This window comes from Pelodiscus sinensis, chromosome 29 (assembly GCF_052426305.1).
Source record: "Pelodiscus sinensis isolate ZL-2025 chromosome 29, ASM5242630v1, whole genome shotgun sequence".
Lineage (NCBI taxonomy): Eukaryota > Metazoa > Chordata > Testudines > Trionychidae > Pelodiscus > Pelodiscus sinensis.
In genome coordinates, this window is record NC_143080.1 from 6,758,293 (window position 1) to 6,768,599 (window position 10,307).

Here is a 10,307-nt window from a genome sequence, read left to right on the forward strand (position 1 = left end):
ACCTCTGCATCCACCTACCCACCCCCTGCACCCCGAAACCTTGCACCCCTGCCTCCAACTACCCCCCGTTCTCCGAAACCCCGCACCTCTGCATCCACCTACCCACCCCCTGCACCCCGAAACCTCACACCCTGCCTCCAACTACCCTCCGTTCTCCGAAACCCCGCACCCCTGCATCCACCTACCCACCCCCTGCACCCCGAAACCTTGCACCCCTACCTCCAACTACCCCCGTTCTCCGAAACCCCACACCCCTGCATCCACCTACCCACCCCCTGCACCCCGAAACCTTGCACCCCTACCTCCAACTACCCCCTGTTCTCCGAAACCCCGCACCTCTGCCTCCATCTCCCCATCCCCTGCACCCCAAAACCTCACCCCCTGCACCTCTGCATCCACCTACCCACCCCCTGCACCCCGAAACCTTGCACCCCTACCTCCAACTACCCCCGTTCTCCAAAACCCTGCACCTCTGCATCCACCTACCCACCCCCTGCACCCTGAAACCTTGCACCCCTGCCTCCAACTACCCCCCGTTCTCCAAAACCCCACACCTCTGCATCCAGCTACCCCCTGCACCCCAAAACCCACACCCTGCCTCCAACTACCCACCCCCTGCACCCCAAAACCCCACACCCCTGCCTCCAACTACCTACTCCCTGCACCTCAAAACCCCACACTCCTGCCTCCAGCTACCCACTCCTGCACTCCGAAACCCCACACCCTTGCCTCCAACTACCCAGACCCTACACCTTGAAAGCCCACACCCCTACCACAACTAACCACCCCCCAAAATGCTGCTCCCTACCCCATCTGCACATCTCTGCTACACATAGCCCAATACAGCCCCCCCCTGCAAAAGCCTGCCCTCCCTGCCCCACTCTGGACACCCACCAAGCCACCCCCCCTACGCACAGCACTCACCCTACCTCTCCATCTACCTCCAGCAGGGCCCTTGGCTTCTCACTTCATCTGCCCCCTAAGCCTCCCACCCCACCCTCTGGCCCTCTCCAGCTCCCTCCCAATGCCTCTCCCCCCCTCTCCCACTCCCACCCTGGGGGCTGGGCAGCACATAACCTCCCTCTAAATAGGGGTGAGGGATCCTGCTTCCCCTGCCCCGTCTAATTCCTAACCCTTGATGTGGTCTGTTGTGCACAGCTTGTGAGCTCTTCCTGGGCGGGGAGCATGTGCCGCTGTGCCACACCCAGCCACCGGGCCCTGGTCTCCACCAGCTGTGGGCGGCACCTGCCCTACGTGCTGAAGAACGGCCAGGCTGGGTCAGACCAACGGTCCATCTAGCCCAGGCACCTGTCTGCCCACAGCAGCCATGCCAGGTGCCCCAGAGGGGATGGACAGAACAGGCAGCCATCCGGTGAGGACAGAGACAGAGGGACACCATCCCTGCCCAGCCTGGCTCACGGCCATTGCAGGACCCAGCCTCCATGCCTTTATCTAGCTCTTCCATCTCAGGTTGGGTGGTGCCTGGCACAACAGGGGCCTCCCATCCTGGTGGGGGCTGGGCGGCGCCTGGCACAAGGGAGGGGGGCTGATTCCACTGGAGGCTGGGCAGTGCCTGGCCCAACACGGCCTGGATCTCAGCTGGGATCCGCAGGCATCACCGTAACACAAAGAACCCGTCATTCCCGTTTGCAAAGCCACCACGCGGCATGAGGGGTCCCTAGCAACAGCAGCTGATCCCCCCCGCCCCTGCCCCCACCTGCGAGTGCTCCAAGCTGCCCCAGCATTGGGCCGGCTGCAATCCCTGATTCTCCGCTGATTACGCAGCCGTAGGGTCCAGGGAGGGAGGCCTGAGATAAGTTCCTTGGAAAGCCCCACCCCGTGCACGGCCGCCCAGCTCTGGGAGCCGGCGAGGCAGAGCAGAGCGAACAGGCTGGACGCCGCAGCACACAGCGGAGGAAATTAATTCAGGCCTCAGGGAGGGCCCTTGTAAGGGACACCCGCCCTCCCCAGCTGTGTGGGATGAGAAGGGCTCCCTGCAGAGCAAACGAGGAGGCACCGCACGGCCAGGTCCCACGTGTGCAGTGCCCGGGGCCGCCCCGTTTCCCGTCGACGGCAGGTGGGGAGCTGGAATCCTGGGCCCTGCTGGTTTCCCCCAGGGCACCTGAGCAGATGGCAGCCAGGAAAGGAAGGAAAGCAAGGAGCGGGCAGGGCAGACTCCAGCCGAGGGAACACAGGGCAGTGCGGGTTTTGCCGCATGGACAGGACGGGGGAATGGTTGGACACGGGCCTTTTACCCAGGCCCTGTCTGGGGCGGATCAGCCCTCGCAGCAACGTGCAGGGGGCTGCCTTTTGTGTCTTCCTACAGCAGGAGCACAGGCCAGGGACTTTGCTTTCCCCACCCCAGGCCCAGCTGTCTGCACAGCAGGGCTCTGGAGCCTCACAGCTCAGTTGCCTCACAAGAAAACCTTCACAAACTGTCGGGAGGAGCCGGCTCCCCTGCCTGCTGCCCTCGGATCTCAAAGGCGCCGCAGCGAGCCGGTCCCAGGGGGCCCCGGACAGATGCCGAGTTGGTGAAATATTCATAGGGCCGCCCCCCCGCATACAAGACCCACGGCCAGGGGAACTCTTTCATCAAGCCGAGGTGGCCTCCCAGCTAGAAATCTCTTAATGGGGATTAAAGGCCCAAGCACAACGCAGGGCCTGGCGGTTACGCTCACAGATAATCCGTCTTTATTTTGCTTTCGGAAACATTAAAAGCAGCCCCCCCCCCCCCCCCGTTGTTTCACAAACCGGAGGGCACGTGCTACAACGCAGCTTACAGGCTGCCAGCGAGCCCCAACCCCTGCCTGGCCAAGGCGGGCAGGGCTGCACCAGCAAGCAGAGCCAACCCCTTCAGGACCCAGGCCCCTGGCACAACGTCGGAGGGGCCAGGTTACGAAGCACCGGGCATGGCATCCATACCAGCCCTGCAGCTGCCAGCCAGCTCAGCTCCCCGGAACAGAGTGACGGGGGTTCCCCAGCCTGCCAAACCAAGCACCTGAATGGCAGGGATTGCTCCGTATCTTTGGCGGAAATGTACCCCCCCCCCTTCTGCAGCTGCCACCTTCCACCCCAGAGGTGGCTGCATTTCAGGGGCGCTGCAGAGGCAGAGGTGAGGGCAAAAGGCACAAGCGGAACATCTGGTGACGATCCCAGCAACGAGGGCAGCTCCCTCTCCAGCCAGCCGTGGCCCCGGCACTACCAAGGCCCTGGTGGAGCAGAGGCAGCAGACAGAGGAAGTTGGGGGAGGGGGGTGCAAGGGTTGGAGCATTAGCCAGGCCTTGATTGGTGGCTGTCCCCAGTGCCCTGGGCCTCCCAGAGCAGCAGCCCCCAGCTGTGCAGTGGGGCAGATAAGGGCCCCCACCAGGTGCTGCCCTTCAGCAATCAGCTGCCTCATCCCCCGCCCTTGGCAAGCCTCCTTCCCCCGCTGGGGGCACCAGGGACCCCCCCCCCGGCTTCCCTCCGCAACAGGGGCAGGGACCCCAGGGAGACAGGGGTCTCTCCTGCCCCTCTCCCAACACACTGCACCGGGGAGCTGAGCTTGATGTCAGCGCCACCTGGTGGGCAAGCTGCCCTCTGCAGGGCGGCCCCTGGAGCAGCATCACCCACCCCAGCAGGCGGGGCCCCCGGGGAGCTGGCAGACCCCCTCGGGCAAAGCCTGCCTCAGGGGCAAGATCAGGAAACTTCGCCCAGCTGCCCGGAGCCCTTGGGTGGCAGAGGGGGGCCCACTGCTCCCCTGAACCCGCTTGGTGACCACGGCAGGTGCACCCCCAGCTGAGGCTGAGACCCCCCAGCCCAGCTCCGCGTGCAGCCTCGACCAGAGAGCAGCCCTCCATCTCCCCCCCCCCTCGCACCCACTGCTTCCCTTCCCCCTGTGAGCAGCAGCACAGAGCCCAGGCCAGGCCTCAGGAGATGACCCTGCTCTGGATGAAGTGCAACGGGCGCCGTTCCCTCAGCACTCTGGCCATGGGGCCCGGGGGGCTCGCTGTGTCCCGCAGCTCCCTGAAGGCCCCAGCCGCCACCAGGTGCAGCCGCACCGGCCCAATGCTGCCCTTGAAGCGGAAGGTTCTGTAGACAGGAAAGTCTTCCTGGAGGCACTGATCCAGCTGCAGGGAGAGGGAGGGGATGGAGCCTAAACACGGGCGCTCGGACCGCCGAGACCAGGACTTGTCCCGGGCCACAGGCAGGCTGAGTTCAGGCTCTGGGAGCTGAGTTTTGGGTTGGACCTTCCATTGTGCACCAAAGCTCCTTCCAGCCCCACCGGTCTCCAGCCTGGACGGGCCCAGGCGCCCCTCCTCACAGCAGCCAGTCCCAGCTGTGGCAGGGGAAGGTGCCACATGTCCTGGAGCACCAGGACCACTTGCCCCGAGCGCTGTTAGCAAGGGGGGGGGGGGACTCTTCCTCCCACCGTATTTTGGCCTCTCGCATGCATCTGGAGGAGCTCATTACCCAAAAGGGTAACAGCAATGTCCTGGCCCCTTTGGGATCCTGCTCTGCTCCAGCCTTGGTCAGACCTCGCGGCGAGGAGTTCCACCGGTTAAGTGCCTCACGGTGCTTCTCTTGGCCCCAGGCGTGGCTGGGTGCCTCCCTCCACCTGTGCAGATCCCCCCCACCCCAGGAGGCAGGGCGCCTGCAGGGCACAGCACACCAGGAGCAGAGGTCCCATCCCCCGGTTCAGCAGTGCCAAAGCTGAGCCCCTCCATGCCCTTGTGGCAAGCTGGGCACCTGACCAGTGAGAGCTGCCACCTGGTGGCCAAACTCAGCCATGGCAGCACAGGCCACGTGAGGGAAAACCCCTGGACAGGTGGGGGGCACCTGTGTAGCTCTGGTGAGGCTGGAGCCCAGTGCTGGGAGTGACCCCAAGCACACAGGATGCTCCCTTCTGCAGGCTGGGGGGTGGGGGGGAAGGTTCCCACGACCCCCAGGCCCCCTAGGCTGGGGCAAGGAGACACCCCCTGCCCCTGCCCAGCCCCGCCCCGTGCGGCTACCCTCCCACGCCGCTCACCTTATAGCGCTGCGCCTCTGACAGATCCCGCACACCCCGCAGCTCCACAAACACCTGGTAATGGGGGGCGCAGGCCCCGGAGGAGGCACCTGTGGGGAGCACGGACCCACGTCAACCCACCCCACTGGAAGGGCAGGAGAGAGCATCCCTGCAGCGAGGGGCTCAGGCCGGTTGGGGGAGCCTCCCTACACGGGGAGGGGCAGGAATTTGGACGGCCCCAGCTCTGGGCGGCACCTCGCTCCGACGGGCGCAGAGCCACTCCCAGGCGGTGCCATCCGGCCATCAGCACCGCGGAGCCGGAGCGTGGGCAGGGGGTCCCCACCGACCACGGCGTCAGCTGGCACCAGCCATAGTGACCCCAGACACTCAGCCCCCTCCTGCCCACCCAGCTGGGCCCAGGCTGGGGGCATGGCCAGTAGGGCCCGGGCACAGACAGGGTTGGGCAGCCCCAGGGTGCCAATAGGAGTCGCAGCCCTGGAGGCAGAGCGGTGCCCGGCTGTCTGGAGCCAGCAGTGGCACTTACCCAGAAGGCCGCTCTCTGCGCAGACGTAATCGACCAGCCGGGCTCCCGGCCACATGGCCACGGCGCGGCGCAGGCTGTGGTAGAAGCGTTCCTCCGGGACGCCTTCCCCACGGACGCTCAGCGTCTGGCTCAGCCTGCGGAGCCGAGGGCAGGGGGCAAATCAGGGAGACTGCCCCTCCGCCAGCAGGGGGCAGCGCCACAGCCTCACTGGCCTGGGGAGAACAGCCCCCCCCCGCCCCAAAACCACAGGGGAGGGAAGCCCCCAGCCCACACCCCACTTCAGCCTCCATCAGGCCCCAGCGTTCCCCAGGCTCCGGATGGGGCGGGAGCCCGGTGCTGGGGGTGGCCCCAAGGACACAAGATCGCCCCCTTCTGCAGGCTGGAAGGGAAAGGTCTCCACCCCCCCAGACCCTCTGGGTTGGGGCAAGCAGGGGCAGGGAGATACCCCCTGCCCGTGCCATGGGCATGGCCCTAGGCACCTGCTGCCTCTGCCCAGCCCTGCAGGGTGTGTGTGGTGGGGGGGGGGGGGCGACTCTCCCCACCTGCGCACGGGCCCCACCATGGGGCAGTGGTTGTGGAATCCAGCCACCTTCAGCACCTCCCCGACGCGGCACCTAATGGAGAAAGGGGGGGACGTGAGCCCTGACCGCACCCCCACAATCAGCCCCATTCCGTCCCCGGGCAGCAGGGAGCAGCCGCACGGGGCGTACAGACGCGGGGGGCGCGGGAAATAGGGCAGGGAAGGGGACACCTGAGCGGCCCAGCCTTGGCGGTCAGCACCAGCTCGTATTCCTGGCCCTCACGCAGCTCTGCCAGCAGCACGGCCTCCGGGGGCCCCTCGGCGCCCGGCCCCACGGGCAGGAACTCGCAGAAAGCCCAGCCCGGGCACAGCAGGTAGCGCGAGTCAGGCTGCTCCGGCCACAGGTTCATCCCAAGCAGAGCTGGGGGAGGGGGGGCACTGCGGGTCAGCAGCAGGGAGAGCACGTAGCTCCTCCCCCCGCCCCCCCCACCGTCCCGTCCCGGACAGACCCACAGCTGCTGGAAACACCCGCACGGCAACCTCATAGGGCTGGGGAGGGGGGAGGGGGGTGGAGCAGCCTGCAGGGCAGTGACCTGAGCAGGCAGCCTGCCCCCGCTCCCCCAGCAGCTGCCAGCGCCCCTCAAGCTGGCAAACCATGGGGGCCCCAACTGCGCTCGTGCAAAGAGCAGCACAGTGCCCCCCACTGCCACACGGGCCGGGGGTCGCCATGCTCCCCACTGCTACCCAGGTGTCACCACGCCCCCCCACTGCCACACGGGCCGGGGGTCGCCACGCCCTCCACTGCTAGCCAGGTGTCACCACGCCCCCCCACTGCCACACGGGCCGGGGGTCGCCACGCCCCCCACTGCTAGCCAGGTGTCACCACGCCCCCCCACTGCCACACGGGCCGGGGGTCGCCACGCCCCCCACTGCTAGCCAGGTGTCACCACGCCCCCCCACTGCCACACGGGCCGGGGGTCGCCACGCCCCCCACTGCTAGCCAGGTGTCACCACGCCCCCCCACTGCCACACGGGCCGGGGGTCGCCACGCCCCCCACTGCTAGCCAGGTGTCGCCACGCCCCCCACTGCCACACGGGCCGGGGGTCGCCACGCTCCCCACTGCTACCCAGGTGTCACCACGCCCTCCCCACTGCCACACGGGCCGGGGGTCGCCACGCCCCCCACTGCTACCCAGGTGTCACCACGCCCTCCCCACTGCCACACGGGCCGGGGGTCGCCACGCCCCCCACTGCTACCCAGGTGTCACCACGCCCTCCCCACTGCCACACGGGCCGGGGGTCGCCACGCCCCCCACTGCTACCCAGGTGTCACCACGCCCTCCCCACTGCCACACGGGCCGGGGGTCGCCACGCCCCCCACTGCTACCCAGGTGTCACCACGCCCTCCCCACTGCCACACGGGGCGGGGGTCGCCACGCCCCCCACTGCTACCCAGGTGTCACCACGCCCTCCCCACTGCCACACGGGCCGGGGGTCGCCACGCCCCCCACTGCTACCCAGGTGTCACCACGCCCTCCCCACTGCCACACGGGGCGGAGGTCGCCACGCCCCCCACTGCTACCCAGGTGTCACCACGCCCTCCCCACTGCCACACGGGCCGGGGGTCGCCACGCCCCCCACTGCTACCCAGGTGTCACCACGCCCTCCCCACTGCCACACGGGCCGGGGGTCGCCACGCCCCCCACTGCTACCCAGGTGTCACCACGCCCTCCCCACTGCCACACGGGGCGGGAGTCACCGCCCCCCCCAATCGCCTGGGTGCTGCTTACTGCCCAGTGCTGGTCCCATGCCCCTCACCTCCTGCTGCGCCATAGAAGGGGCAGTAGAAGGGCAGGCCCTGGCACGCCGACGCTCGCAGGGCCTCCCCATAGAGCTGCTCGCCGCTGGGCTCTGCCGCCACCACCACCTGGAGCCGCGGCCACAGGCGCCGGGCGATGCCGTCCCAGCCCCGGGCGCACTCTGCCCTCAGCTCCGCCGCCCGCGCCGTGTCGGGCACCAGCAGCCCCTCCAGCTGGTGCCGGGTCCCTTCAGGCAGCTCCAGCTGGGCACTCAGCCGCCCCCTAGCCAGGTCCTGCGCCAGGCCCTCCCAGCTGGCACGCAGGATGTCCAGGGCATCGTACAGCTCCGACGCCAGCCCGGCCTCCAGCGCCCGCAGCGCCCGCTCCCGCAGGGCGAACAGCAGCTGCAGGTACAGGGCCACAGCTCGCGAGGGCACCGTGCCCGCCCCTTCCGGAGTGCAGTACAGGGTCGGCAGCGGCCAGGCCGCGGCAGGCAGGGCGCAGCTCCGGGCCCAGGAGAAGCGAGCAGTACCCCGTGGGCTCAGGGCCTCTGGGTAGGCTCTGCCGAGGACATCCAGGTACAGCACGGGCCCCTGGGCGGGGGAGAGATGGGAACGCTGAGCCGGCACGGCCAGCCGCCCCTCCCCAGTACCAACCTGACGCACCTCTTCCCCAGGTACCAGCCTGAAACTCCCTCCCAGGGTACCAGCCAACGACACCGCACCCAGCCACTCCGGGTAACCTCCTGAAACACCCCACCCACCCCCCTAGGTACCAGCCTGAGACCACCCCCCCCAGGGTACCAGCCTGTGACACCCCCTTCCCCACTTACCCCAGGGTACCAACCTGCAACACCCTCCCATCCTCCCCCTCCGCCACAGGGCGCTGGCATGCGACATCCTCCTTCCCCCATAACATGCCAGCCTAACACACTCCCTACCGCCCAGCTGGCTCCCACCTCTGCTCTCACGGCCCCACCAGGGCAGGGCCCTGCGACAGCGCCAAGCCACATTGCCCTCCCCCAACTCCCAGCCTGGAGGAGCTGCCCCCTCGCTACCTGCAGCAGGGAGCCCGCGGCGAAGCAGCTCCAGAGCAGGGCCCAGGACCCCGGCCGTGGTGCTGGGCTGGCGGGGGGCTCCGCCCCGTCAGAGCCGGGCTGTGCCAGGGGGTAATGCTTCCGGAAGGTGGCTAAGTCTGTGGGGCAAATGAGCTGGGGTCAGCCTGGGCCCTCCAGTTCCTGGCCTGCCCACGAGGGACCACGCCCAGGCACAGTGGGATGGGCCCCTCTGCCCCAGGTACCTGGTGCTGCAGCTCCAGCTCCCTCCAGCAGCTCCAGCAGGAGGCGCTCTTGGCTCTGCTGCCCATCTTTGGACACCTGCTCCAGGTGCTGGCGCTGCCGGTCGACAGCCAGGCCCAGCACCCACAGCACCAGCCGGTGCCAGAGAACGAGCCCCCAGGGCTGCCTGGGCCCCGCTTTGGCCGTCCAGGAGCCTGCACTCCCCAGGCAGCAGCGCCAGGCCCAGAGCAGCAGCGCCAGCCCTACAACCAGCCCCACAGCCAGGAGCATGGCAGCAGCACTGTGGGGAGAAGGGGGGGAGGGGAAGGTCACTGACACAGGCCCCCAAAGCCCCACCCTGGTGTCCCCAGCCCCCTAATATCTCAATGGCCCCAGTGCCCCCAATACCCCAACTCAGTGCCCCAGGCTCCCCAATATCTCAGGGGCTCCTAGTGCCCCCCAAGTACCACAGTGCCCCCAGGCCCCCACTATCTCAGTGACTTCATCACCCCCAATAGCCCTGCCCCCAGGGTCCCTAGTGTCCCCCCCAGGTCTCCCCCCCCCGTGTTCTTAGGGTCCCCAACATCTCAATGGCCCTAGTGCTCCCCAGGGGTGCCCCAAAGCCTCCCACCCGGATCCCAGTGTCCCCAGGCCCCCCAATATCTCAACGGCCCCGCCCCCAGTGCCCTCGGGCCCCCCAGTAGCTCAGGGGCCACTAGCGCCCCCAATGGCCCCGCCCTGCCCTGCCGGGTCCCCTGGCGCCCCCACGGCCCAATCCCCACGGCCCCCGGGGCTCGCAAAATCCCCAGGGCCCCCCCGCGCCGAACGCAGCGTCGCGTTTCCTACCGACCCCCCCGCGCCCAGCTGACGTGACGGAGAATTAAAGGGCCGGAGCAGCTGCGGCTCTTAAAGGGCCAGTTGCCCATTTAGCGCCCCCCGGCCAGGACTGGGACCCGGGCGCCAGGTCGGGAGTGGGGGGCACCGGCCGAGCTGGGGGGGAGCCCAGGGTCACAGGTCGGGAGTGGGGGGCACCGGCCGAGCTGGGGGGGAGCCCAGGGTCACAGGTCGGGAGTGGGGGGCACTGGCCGAGCTGGGGGGGAGCCCAGGGCTACAGGTCGGGAGTGGGGGGCACCGGCCGAGCTGGGGGGGAGCCCAGGGCTACAGGTCGGGAGTGGGGGGCACCG

The 10,307-nt window shown here is 68.4% G+C and overlaps 1 protein-coding gene across 2 annotated transcripts; it reads right to left on the reverse strand.

The window, feature by feature from the left end:
* Nucleotides 1-2,644: 2,644 nt before the first annotated feature.
* On the reverse strand, nt 2,645-10,029 carry GHDC (GH3 domain containing). Of its 2 annotated transcripts, none has more exons than XM_089773994.1 (9): nt 9,970-10,029; nt 9,147-9,424; nt 8,905-9,041; nt 7,867-8,251; nt 6,280-6,469; nt 6,071-6,142; nt 5,529-5,662; nt 5,006-5,094; nt 2,645-4,106 (listed from the first exon to the last, which is right to left on the reverse strand). In XM_089773994.1, exons 2-9 carry the CDS (start codon nt 9,412-9,414, stop codon nt 3,906-3,908), a joined length of 1,476 nt encoding a protein of 491 aa, XP_089630120.1. In that variant the 5' UTR covers nt 9,415-9,424; nt 9,970-10,029; the 3' UTR covers nt 2,645-3,905. The 2 variants fall into 2 exon arrangements, with proteins under 2 accessions (XP_089630120.1, XP_075767411.2); XM_075911296.2 differs by having other exon boundaries at nt 7,867-8,440.
* Between the last annotated feature and the right edge of the window lie 278 nt (nt 10,030-10,307).